This window comes from Temnothorax americanus, unplaced genomic scaffold (genome assembly GCF_048541705.1).
Source record: "Temnothorax americanus isolate GAGA-0224 unplaced genomic scaffold, ASM4854170v1 Scaffold17, whole genome shotgun sequence".
In the NCBI taxonomy this organism is placed as follows: domain Eukaryota; kingdom Metazoa; phylum Arthropoda; class Insecta; order Hymenoptera; family Formicidae; genus Temnothorax; species Temnothorax americanus.
In genome coordinates this window covers 2,555,310-2,568,775 of record NW_027509307.1, presented here as the reverse complement: position 1 = coordinate 2,568,775, position 13,466 = coordinate 2,555,310, and the positions used below count along the sequence as shown (strand labels likewise).

Sequence of the window (13,466 nt, the reverse complement as noted above, 5' to 3'; positions counted from 1 at the left end):
ATGTCGAAGCGAAACGGTTTCTTAAAACATTATGAACTATTTTTGATGTTAATGTGACCGACGCGAATGAACGGTTTCAAAGATAGTTATAAAATGGCAAATTTATGTTACACGCGAAATAAAGGATATAAGATTATTGCATCATTAACATCTTCCCTTTCGTAAATGGAGAGAATGAAAAAGGAGAGAACTTAATGTAAACTTGAAGTTAATGATATTTTAACTTAACATATCGCGCTTCTGACCCAGTTCTGTTAATGCGTTACAGCAACGAGCACATTGGTAGATATTTCTCGCCTCAGAAATAAAGAGAAAAAGAGAAGAGACGTCCGTCGTGCGCGCGCGTGCGCGCGCACCTGTACCTGGTTGGTCCCTTTTTTTCCCATTCGACGGACAAAGGGTGCCTGCTTCTCGCTCGACGAAATTTCGTAACACCGGAGTAGGAAGAATAAAGGGAAACGGAGAGACAGAAGGAGAAAGATAGAGAGACGGCGCTGCACCGGCTGCACGGTGCAACGTGCACTTCGGGGTCGAGGCACGACAGGATCCGCTAAGTGGCAAAGCATACACCGGACGGTCTGTGCCTCCTTCATTAGCACCAACTAGCCTCGGCGGTAGGCTTAGCCGAGTCTTTTCTTCTTTTCTGCCGGTGCCGAAGAGAGCGCCTGGTATAGAGAGGGGCCCGAGCGTCGTTGTAGGTACAACTCGCGCCATAAACCTCGACGAGGTCTCTTCTCGGAAATATGCCAGCGCGCATACCGAAGCACAAAACGGTTCGCTTTGTGCATCCTGTCGCCTGTCCTCCGGGATCGAAGCTCCGCGTTGGTAGAAACTGCGAGAGTTTCTCGAGGTCTCCCTCCGACGTTCTTCCGACGTTATTCTTTTGCATCTACAATGCATATTATTTTACGCGAAGTTGCAACTACTTCCTCTTTCTCGGAAAGGAATAATTTTAGAAATGGTTTTATAAAACCGTTTGCTACATTTTACTGATAAGAGTAATCTTTTGTGTAATATAATTGATGTATTATTATGATGTTACAGAGAAGCTCACCACACAATCGGAAGATTTCAGTAGGAAGCTGTACATCTTTGCGGAGAAGAGCCAACGATACATTTGCTTCAATAAGCGGTGGAAACTCGTCGGCCTGGTAATTACTCGCCTACCAATTAGTAGACATGTTTCGTCATCTTAAGTGAGCGCGGGTAGATTTACACGCGCCGGTAAACGCCTCGTATTGTATTGTCCGTAAATTTCTATTCATCACCTACGCGCGGGGCTATAATTTACAAATTGGATTATTAGTAGTTTGATGACTTAAGGCTTCAACGTTTAGAATGTGCATTACAAGCTTCAATTTTACTTAATACATCGTACGTTAAGTACCACCAGTTTGCTAAAATCTAGAGTACTTTTTCATTATTATTTATTTTTTAAATTACGCACAATTTAGAATTCCGTATTTCACGCAATTTACCAAGATTGCGATTTCTAAAAAGAACGTCATTCAGTCATGTAATAGTCAAAAGATTTGTATGGACATTTTTAATCTTTTGCAGTCTTATATATCTTGCATTGTAATATTTACAGTAATTGTGAATTTTGTCAACAAAATATTTAATTGCTAATGTTAAAAAAAACGAAATATTCAATCATTCAATCCATTTGTGATATTATTTCGGGCTGCAAAGGGTTAATGTCGAAATATCGGGATAGTATATCGTGAACCGTGGACTATTTATTTGCAGCCGAAGAAACAGAAGGGACCGATGTGCCAGTTTTACGAGGTATACAACGGCTCCTATCTGAGGTACAGGAGCGCCGTCGATGGGACGCGTTACATCGGCTTCAACAAGTTCGGCAAGCCGATGAAGAATCCCCACGGCAGGCAGGAGTGCTTCAACTTCATCAAGTATAACCCTCACGCGGACATAAACCACCACAATAGTCTGGTGAACGCGGAGATGGGCGGCATGGAGCCGCGGGAGCCGTACGTCGTCTCGAGGAAACCGTCGCCGGTGATGAGGGCCACGAAGAACTCCCTGTTGCAGGCCGACAGCGCGAGGGAGCACGTCCACACGTCCGCGCATCGCCATCGGCACTCGAATCGCTGGAAGATGCGGCAGGACGGCGGCGGGGACTCGGGACCCCGGAGACGGCACGAGAGCCGCCTCCTCGTCGAGGCCAGCAAGTATTGAGCCGCGTGCGAGCTCGCCGATCAAGACTGCCTCCTCCGTACCCCGTGAGAAAACCTGAGAGATCAGAACTGCCAAATACGCTGGTGGATTCGCACGGTCGGGATGTTCAGGAGCCCACTTTAAATGTCGGCGCCTCATGTGTTCGCGACTCGAAGCACCACGTATTCGTTCGATCGGTCGGCGAATCAAGAGCGCGGGCGCGGCTCGTTCCGAGCACCACCACTCACACATACACACACACACACACACGCACGCGCACACACACACGCACACACACCACACACACACGCACACACACACACACCACACACACACGCGCGCGCGCGCCTTAAAGCTGCGCCCGTTTAGTTTCCGTTTCCGCCCGCATCGGGAGCCGAAGCAAACGTTCCCGCCGGCGGAGACGGGTGCCGTCGTCAAGATTTAGCGTCCAGATCGGCGGAGGACTTCCGCCGCGAACGAAGCTATCTCAATTTCACGTGGTTAAGTTCGATTTACACTTGCCCCGACTGACCCCCTTCAGGCAAGTATGTACCTCGTAACGTATAAGAGCGTTTTCTTTCTAATCGTTGATTCCTCGTGGCTTTTAATTCGCGCGCGACGAATCGCTCTCGTTATCTCTATCTATCTATCTATCTTTCTTTGTCTCTTTTTTACTCTCTATCTATCTGTATCTATTTTCTTTTCTCTTAGTCTCGTGACGAAGCGTGGCCAATTAGTAGAGAAAACACCTTTTTTTTTCGATGCCGTGCGTCGTGGTAAACGTGCGATACCGCGCCGGCCATGTAAATTCATTCCAGGCCTGTTATCGCCCGGTCGATCGTGTGGCGACGCGAACAGAAAGGAATTCACATTGCGTAGAAATCGTAGCGTAACCGAACGGCTACTGTGCTTCGAGTGCGGTCACCGGCCCGCGATGATAGCGCAAAGAGACGCGCGGACGGCGCACGTCGATGGACACGTGTTTCCCAATTTGCTCGACAGAAATCATCCGTCTTTCGGATATATCGCGAAATACAAAATTACTAGTGCAATTTCGAGATATTAATATAATTCACTTAAACAATGTTTATATACAAAATTCAATCAAGATGCATCGTCAGGCATAATTTAGAAAAAATGTCTCTTGCTTGTTCCTACGATGAAATTTCAATGCAATATCGTATTTTAGCAATAAAAATAAACGCAATAAATTGACAAAGCGTCTAATATTCATCCATTCGATTTGATCAAGCGCTTTTCGGTAACAAAATGACGTGTTACCAGGTCGTAACGTATCGGCAACGAAAATCACGATCAATATACAATCGTCAGAATTTCGTTCCTCGACAAATAATATGGCGGGAACGCTGTCGGCGCTGGTCCAGCGAGGAAATATTTGTCACGTCGCTCGTACGCTCGTACCGTCGCCTGCTCTTACGCTCGCCTGCGCAGTTAGAGCTCACGCCGCGCAAGACTCTCTCGCTCGCTGTGCTAATTACGCCGCCTAACGTAGCGTGCGTGCGTGCGTGCCTGCCTGCCCGCGTGTATGAATAATGTGTGCGTGCCTGCCTGCGTGCGTACGTGCGTGCTCGCGATGTACACGCAGGCCTTACCGCGCCGCCGACGCACAAACTCGCGCGGCGCGATCGATTAACGAACGTGCCGAGTCCGACAACCGACGACAAGTCCTTCGGTGGGATTTTTCTTTGATAATTCACAATTCTCCGGTTTGCGCCGATCAGATCGTGCAATCGGGGATCGTATATTCGGTGTCTTTGAAAATTAATATACGATGTCGTTGTGTGACTTTGAAATAGGAGGAACAAAATGTTTCAGATGCGGGACATTTGAAGGCTTGATATAAACAAGGCTGGAAGTGCCATATATTTAAACAAAGAAAAAAAAAGAAAGGCAAATTACTTTTGTATTTATAGAAGAGCTCTCTACGCTAACGATACAGCAAAAGAGCTGTACATGTAATTTTTGAGAGGATACTTACGGAGATGCCAGAGACGCGGAGATAAAGAGTATTTTTTCTATACTTTTTCAAGTGAATAAAAATGTAGTTTTTCATTTTTGTACTCTTTCCAAGTGCTCGTCTGTGTTCCTCTATCTCTCAAATACAAGATGACATCTACGAAATTTGACGGCAATATTTTTTTAAAACAATATATTTCACGTGAAATCTTTACCCTGAGACACCTCTCTTCTTTCGTGCATTCGAACGACGGCGATCGGTTAGAACTGCGTGTCCGCGTACGCGAGGGTATATATTGTACTTGTATGCATTCCGCGTGCATACGTATTTCTCGCCTCCGAAACGCGTGTGAGTGCGTGTAATATAATGCATTATCGTTAATGAACTTAATCCTTAGAACGCTATCGCAGACTGTATTATTAGGTTAGGTACGTGAATATATGACGCGGTGGCGACTCGACGAAGGGAACGACCGAGGGGGGCGCCGAGTTCCTCGAGGAGGGAACGTCTTGTGCAATCTTATATTTTTCGCTTCTATTTTTTCCGAGCTCGAGTGTCGACCTCCTCTCGCCGTTTTAACTTTTCACAAGGCACAAGGATATGGCACCCCGGAGCGGTTCATTTTCGTAGACTCGCCACGTAAGGAGCGCCTATCCCCCTTTTTCCCCTCTCTCCCCCCTCCCCCTTTCCAAAAAAGAAAGAAAGAAATCGCTCCCTAGGTAGCTTATTTATTGAAATCACGTTTAGGTACTACGAAAGCCGAAAAGCCCGAGAAACCCTTCGAGAAACCCTTGTACGTATATATATGTATATGAAGATATGCGCTGCTCTCTTTTCATCATTTTCATTGCTCACCTTTTTCCCCATCCCTTTCCCCTCTCTATCAGTCACATTTCTTAATTATCATTTCGCGCAACGTCATGTAACAATTGCGGGCCATTCGATACGATGTCATTAATTATTAATTCATCGGGTTTTAGCTTATTTATATTTTTTTTCTAAAAAAAAAAATCATTTTCAACGTTACAAATTCTTCATAAAGAGATAGTGTGTTACATTTATGTTTAATATTTCATCACGCTCCATCGCTGTAATAAAGAGTAATATTCAAATCATGCCCATTTCTAAGATTTTTAATTAACGTTTTAAATAATTAAAATTTACTTGAGAACACATTTTCCTCACGCCGCGTCCCTTCACTCGTTTAAATTATTAAAATTCACGCTTTTTACGCGAAGTCTGAAAATACTCAATACCTGATTAATTTAATTGCATACGAGTGGCAGTGCATAAGAAAGCTTATTCCTACGGATGATGTTTGTATGTGTGTTAAAAAATGTAGGGAGCAATGTGCACGTAGTAACGTCACGTTTCGTACGACGAATCAAAAATTCAGTCTTGTAACGCATTTCACACAAATTGGACATTTTTTTTGAAATCTTTTTATATAATCTACGAAAATTCTTATCTCTTTTTACCCCGCAAACCGTCGTTTAATTACGGTAAAATTTGACTTCTTTCGGTGATTCGTTATCGGCACGTGGCGAGTGCAAGCTAAGCACGATAAGATGTCGCGTGTAAACAGAAATTAAACGCCAGCAGATGACCATGAGAAAGGCATAAAATCCGACGCTTATAATTTAATAACAGATAACTAATCTAACGTGTATATGTATTGTATTGTAATATGAGTATTGTAACTCCGCCTCTAAAGAAAAAGAAAATTAACCAACTCGTTTTGTATGTGTAAGCATAGCGTCACGTAGCAAGAATCACCACCGGCGTTCACGGCGCGATGCGGAGGAAAAATGACAGAATAATTTTTATGGAGTATGCGAGTCTCCTCGAAAGCGAGATGTGTCACTGGACTCTGTCGTTCTACGTATTATGTGTAAAAAAAGGAAGACGAAAAGCGCGCATGCGATTCCCGACCAGCGCGTCACACTCTCGCGACCTCATCGAATACTACTCGTAATCGAGCCATTACTCGGAAATTACTTTCGGGATCGAAGAAAATTTCGTCGATTGTTTGTTATATCGTCTAGTTTGTATATTTTTATATTGGTGAGAAATTTTCGTTCGGTACATTTAAACTCCGTTAGCGTCACATGACGTTGCGATCATCTTATCAACGCCGCGTGACTCGATTGCGAGCAGAGACCCATCACCGCCCGTCCTATAGCCCCCTCCCCTCTTCCTTTTTTTTACTTTCTCAACCATCGACGAACCAGAAGACAAAAAAAAACGGCAGATGAAACGAATAGAACACAAGAGATGAATCTGACTATCCCTTTCCCCTCTCCTATAGATAGATAGTATACATACTAAATAAAAAAAGAAAGATAAAATATAAATATTATATATATAAATAAAAATATATGAAAGATGTGTATTGTAAGATATTTAATACCGACTTGTCTTAGGCACACCCGATGACGATCGATAACAATGAAACGATGATAATAATTATTACGATGATTGTTGTATAACGAACGACGACGATGATGATATTCTACACTGTAATTCGCGTTGTAATATAGAGGCCCACCCGTTTACCCACTAAAATCGATGTGTCGATGTACCCTCGGCCGTGCTGTGCTCGTGTGCACATTTCCGAATGGGATGACTCCGAGAGAGGGTGAGGATCGGGGGGAGGGGGGGCTATTGCAGGTGCGTCGCGCTTTGGACGACGGCCAATCACAGCCGAACTGAGATTTTTCTACGAGAAGGACCGGGAGCCACTTTCGTAACTGGCCGACGTTCAACGACCGTCGCACTCGCGGGACGGGAAATTAGATCGGTTTCGATCGCGCCTTCGCGCTGCGCGACGTTAATCATCCCGGCTGTAGCGCGAAAGCTACACACGTACACACACACACACACACATGCACCCACGCGCTCTCACGTACATACATACAGGTACACACGCACACACTCGCCCTGTTTACGATGTGCAGCAACCTATTACGAACGAGCATAGCACGTCCGGCAGCAACTAGCAATAATATAACATTCCAACTTAAATCGCATATGTACTGCGAATTCTAATAATGTGTGCCGCCATACGAGAAAGAGAAACACTGTCAAATACACGCTCATACACTGCTATTCATCGTATTTATTATCATACCGACTTCTCTTATCCCTCTAATGGCCATAATCGCAGAGTCCGCGCGCAAAACGACGATCGTGAAGGAACGGTAGCTAAACCAGTCTCCGAGAGGCGATAAAGTAGCGGACATACGATTTAGTTCAACGAGTTATGCAAACACTGCAGAAACATTTGCGAAAAGAAAGAAAAAGGGGGAAAAACGAAAAAAAAAACCGAACGAGAGACGGGTTTGTTCTGCGTCTAATGTCTTGTATAGCACTCATAACATTATTGCTCTCATTTCTCTCTCCGATTTGTCTATAACGATATAATGTATCGTGTAAAAGTTTTTCCTAATTTGCTGTTACAGCATGATAAATGTTTTCGCGGTAGAGTTTTTAAATGGCGGCTTCTCGAAAAAGGGAATCCGCCGTGAAGAAGCAGACTCGACTTCATAGGGAACGCCGAATTTCTACCGCCGATGGATTTGTGACGCTGTCAATGTACTCAACCGTCCACTTGAGCCGTCTCTCGAGACCGAAAGTCAAAATCAAACACATCAAACACATTCCGATGATGGCGGCAACGGCCGAGCCGAGAGAGGTTGTTCTATTTGCAGCGGTGGCTTGAGAAAGAATCGGGGTTTCCTTTGGAGAGAGGGAGGAAGATGTAGAGAGAAAAAGAAGATGTGAATCTGTCGTACTCGCCTGATGCTCAAAAAAATCTCGAGCTATTTCCCATAAATCTCGCGCTCTACATCTCAACTATCTCCCATTCAAGTGTTTAACTTGAAATCGGCCCGACGAAACCGTTGAGTTGTGCACCCTCCTTATCCTTACACACAAAGTGCCCGCCCTATCTTTCTCTCTTCCGAATTCGTACCCCTTTTCCTGCCTTTACTCTCTCCCCGGATCCCTCTACGTCAACGTGCATTCACGCGTCACCAGGTAGGTTGACAATGTTTCAGGGTGCATAAGTTCCCGCATCTAGATCCCGAGATTACCTTCTTCGGGCGTGCGGCTTTCGTGCGCTCCCCCATCGGAAACTCTATCTTACCGGATAATACCCGTAATCCGCTTTCGTTCGGGCGGGTTGGTGCTCCGAAATTTCACACGAAACGCGCGCACCCAGTCAACGGTACAAATAAATGAGGCGTTTAAGACTCGTATTATGAGATTTGTATTATCTAATATGAAATCTATATGTCGTTACTTTTCTCACACCGTTAAATTCGTAGTGTCAAATTATGCTCAATATGAGTCAATTTTAACTATTCCTGTAGGTTTATTGCCACTGCTCTTACTCAATATGTCGTTAAACTAAACCAATGGAGTGGAAATAATATATATTTTGTGTTAAAAAAATTTGACACATATGGTTAGTTTAAAAAACAAACAACGTATTGGTTTAAATTTTATCTTTAAATATTTAACTAAATAATATTTAAGTAAAATTTTTAAGCGGCAATTATTTCATTTATTTAGTTGATTCCTTATGCCACGCACAATTATTTGTGTTTAAATTGCCTTTTTTTTAATGTAAATATAGATATCATATTGTGTGTGTTAAATATACTATTAACATTATTGTGCATTGTCACACACAGAAATTTATAATACTTATAATCCAAAGATTAATATCTCGAATTAAATAAGTTTTTATCATCTTTTCAATAGTTCCGGAATATCTTAAAATATTCATTCCTGATACGAAAAGATATCTTGAACAGTTCGTGGATTCCCGAACGCGGCGCGACGGCATGCGCCCGCGCGCGAAAAGAGGGTCCAGCGTGGCCTCCAATTAAGATCTCTCAATTAGCGTATCTTATCGCGCTGTTGCTTATCTAACAGCCTGCGCCGGACAGGTTCCCGCGCGTTCCTCCAATTCTCTGGACCAGTCCCGGATCGAGCGGTCGGTCGGTCGGTCGGTCTATTTCCCGCGGACGTTGCTTCACCTGCATACACAGGAGGCGCGCGCTTTGTGGTCCCGCAGCAATGCCGCCCTCGTTAAATCGAGTACCGCCGCGCCAGGAGAATATTAAGTCGGCGATTCATTAGAGGGAGATTCTATCGCGCGATCGTTTTCCTTTCTCGTTCGCTACCACCTCTGTAATCTCGTACTATTTCGTAAGTGGCTTCACGGGAGAACCGGAGAGATATGCTCCGCCATATGCTCTCGGACGTATCTTCGCAATTAGACGCGCGTATACATTTAATTATTTCGCGCATTGAATGTCCATTAGACTTTGAAATATTGGTTATTTTCAGTCGATTTAACCGACGCAAATTCACGTTTAACCTGATACATTATTAGTCACGGCGGGAATGAGCGTTCCGCGTCATTTCTCTGAATACTTAAATAAAATTATTGCATCTAATTATCGTGTCTTTAAGATGTAATCGTTATTTTATCGTTCAGATCTAAGTTAGATTGTAGCGTGATTTTAACGTTTATAGAGTGTGTAAAAATTTATGAAAAAAATTATTAAAATCGACATTGTTACAATATTATTGACTTGCTTGCAAATTCTTCGTTGCGGTATGGGGCAAAAATTGTAACTTCCGGTTTGTATTTCTTTTATATGCGGTTTTCTTTTGAAATGTCTCCATTTAAGGGAGCCTTAAAAGGCGGTTGTTCTGGTCCTTCGAAGAGGAGTGACTTGGAGACGTCCATTCAGCAAATTGGTCTCTGAGGCAATACCCGCTGACTGGTGGGATAAAATCTAGACAATTCCGAAAGAACAGTGACAATCCAAGAGCGTAGAGTATAGAATGAGAAAAGACCAGACTCTCTCGGAAAAAGAGAGGTTGAGAAAAGGAAAAGGAAGGATTTCTGTTTTCCATATTTAGACGATCTGGTAGTTTCTTGCAAGGAGCATGTTGCATAATCAAAGTGTCTACAATTTCACGTTTTTTACTTTGACAAACGCTGCAGAAAAATTTAATACAATTTGATTCCATCATACAATAATCGTAATTGATGTGAATTTTGTCTGTATATTTTTTTTACACTTATAATTTACATATAGTTTTTATCGATGTTCATTATTGAGTTAAAATAAATCACTTGAAAAAATCTTCGAAATACTCCCACGCAAGATCTTTGTTCCAACGTTTGCGCATTTCCACGTCGATATATATTTTTCTTATATCCTGTGTCTACGCGCAGGAAGTTAAATACCAAGAAATGCGAGGAGCTGAAGGAGAAGAAGCTGGTTGAATCACCGTAGTTGCTCTGACAATGAGGAGCTAACCTCGGTAAATATTCGACGGACGGCGGCAGCATCCCCGCGGCATTGTAGAATCTCGTCTGTTCTTTTAATCGCCACCGGATTCTGTCGCGGCTGAATTTATGTGCGGACCTGCCGGGTGGTCATACCAACGCGTCACGCAACGCCCCACGAAGAAAATCGGAGGAAATTCCACGTCGATTTTTCGCGCGTTACGCCCCTTCCTTCGCTCACACGAAGAGCAACGGAAGCACCAGGTGGACTTTCTCTCGGTTTTTCACCCTTGGGTCCGCCCCGGTTCTCACCCGGTAAATGCGACTAGTATGCGACTCTTTGGATGATCCGAATGAACGGTTATCCGTGCCAGCGTGAGATCCTTTGTTACCCGCCTCACTATAGACGCCGTTCTCAAATATGTTTCAAATTTCATTCACAAGGGATCTCACTAAAGATTTTGAATATATATTGCGAATATATTCCTATTCTTTCACCACTAGCGCCGCTATAGTGCACAAAAAATATGTTACGGTATGTACTAATATTAATCCATCGTAATTAAAATAATTTTCCAAAAATAATAATATATTTACATATAATAATTAAATAAAATTAAGTACAGTTATAACTTTATAATAAAATATGTATAAAATCTGTCAGAAGTTGTTTAATAACGAAATAAGTTGCTTCATACGTCGCAACGGTCTCATTTCAACAGGCGCATTATATTCAAATGCTTCTTTTCTAAAAATAATATTAAATCTGCAAGATCTGTGACATCGCATCCATCAACTCTGGCATTCACATTCTGTTCTGGAAAAATCGGGCACGACTGAATAAGTGAATAAGTCTGTGTGAATAAAATCTGAATAAGATTTACACTTGGTCAATTTATTATTGATTTGGTGGTGTGTGGCCATTGAATGGCTACGGATAAATCTTCGAGAAGCGTTGCTACCTCGTGATCGTCTTGCTACCGGTTCGTCTTAATTGGACCAACCGTATGAGTACACGTATAAATGTTCCGACCGCTTTTTCGGCGATCGGCCTTATCGGCCCATTATCCGTAACGGCGGCTACTCCGTAACCGGAAATATCGTGGATCCTAAATGGTTACGCATAAACGTAGAAGAAAAAGAGAGAGGAGAAGAGAAGTGGAAAACGAGGGGACAAAGGACAACTCGTAAGTTTGAACAAAGCCCACCGATGGGATCGTCATTTTCCGTTAAAGGCCGATCTGGTAAGTCGATAGCGAGAAATGCACTATTTCACGATCAATGATCTCTTCTCTGCAGAGGATTTTAATGGTGATGTTAGGTTTAGAGTGTTGGAATGATGAAAGTTACTATACGTATAGATGAGATAAACTTTCATCATGTTATCGTCTTTTACGCTATTGTACTTAAATTACTCTCATTATCTATACTGATCGTGAGAGCTATTTACAGTATTATTATAATTTTGAATGCAATTGTGTTTTTAATATGCTTAGTGTATAGTATTTTATATTAATAATTTTTACACAGCAAATATTACTTTAACTCGTTCAATAATTTTATTTTTATTATTTGCATGACTTAAATAGAGGCTCACATATTGCAATAAATATATGAATTATTAACCTTGACGTCAATAAAAATTTCTTCTAATTTCTGTATGATTTATAACATTCATTTTGATGTAAAAATTTAACATCAATAAAATTCGATTTCCCTTATTATTCATTATGATACAAGTATATCAAAGTACTTTATTGATTGTTACATGAGTTATTAGAATTCATGATAGCCAAAAATTTATTACGAAAGATAATAACCTAGATACCAATGAATCATCGGTTGTTATTAATTCAAGTAGTATGCAAGATTGCGGCATGAGTGATGAATGTTTCTAGCTTCCTTCCTAGTTTCTAGCTAGCTTCCTAGTTTCTTTAAACTTACGCGGATTATTTATTGAAGGTAAGAGCGCAATAATGTTTTCTAGTGTACTAAAAATAGCAATTTTTTTCAAATTCGATATTTAAAGAGAAAAAGAAGTAGGCAGTAATTTTAACGCCGTATAGCGCCAACTACGGCGTTAAAATTAAAACGCCTATGAGCAATTATATGCCTGGTTCCCTTAAGTGATTCTCTTCCCTGATCCCGCCATTTATCTTATCGTCGTTTTATGGCGAATGTAATTTCACGGAGAAACACTCTCGGTATAGTGATACGAGAGGTCGTCGTGAGCTCCTGCGCCGCGGCACTCGCACGGTAGAGACAGGTAATTGTGCGCTACTTTACGAGGACGATAAGTTAGGCCGTTGCAAAAACTAATACCCGGCAAATAACAGGCATTACTTATTCTTACACCGGCATATACGGCCACGGCGTCGTGGGGCCCCCTGGGCCAAGGGAGCCCCGGCCAATATTGCATTACGCTTGTATGATATATGCATTCGCGCCTTTTACAACTTTCGCACTCGGGACAGCTACCAGGCAACCGTAAGTATATGTGGAGTGGCGTTTATTGTATTGATGGCACAAGTTCTCGTGTTACTGAGTCCACGATGACGACAGAAAATATACGAAGAGGCGAGAAAGTTGTCGATTTTTATATCCCGCCTTTCATCAATCCAGGAGATTGTGCCTATTCTATTTTAACATTTTCTTGTTGTGGTGCTCAATTTTTAGTAGTTTCTGTTACGCAAACTTTTTTGTTGGTCTCTTGTTTAGTTGCGTAATATAATATTATAATATAAAGCGTAGAGACTTATTTGGAAAATTTATAGGAGGAATGTGAATATGTAATTTTATTTTGATAAACTATTTGACCGTTTATAAAAATCTGTCATTAATCGAACTAGTAAGATTGACGTTGATATAAAGAAACGAAAAATTGCTGGAACATGATTTATATTCTAAAAGAAACCAACGGGGTGTTAACTGTATGGAAAGCGACAAGGGCGGAACCGCATCAGACTCGGAAATTCAATGAGTGTTACGAAATTTCCC

General features: G+C 42.1%; 1 protein-coding gene across 7 annotated transcripts in view; it reads left to right on the top strand.

Annotated features, from left to right (window-relative positions):
* Positions 1-6,007, top strand: part of LOC143895769 (fibroblast growth factor 18) — a 139,244-nt gene extending 133,237 nt beyond the window's left edge. For all 7 annotated transcript variants that reach the window (XM_077403114.1, XM_077403112.1, XM_077403113.1 and 4 more), the window contains 2 exons: positions 1,045-1,151; positions 1,750-6,007. In XM_077403114.1, coding sequence (XP_077259240.1) covers positions 1,045-1,151; positions 1,750-2,199 — 557 coding nt within the window. In that variant the 3' untranslated portion in view covers positions 2,200-6,007. The remainder of the gene's footprint in view (positions 1-1,044; positions 1,152-1,749) is intronic.
* Positions 6,008-13,466: the final 7,459 nt, after the last annotated feature.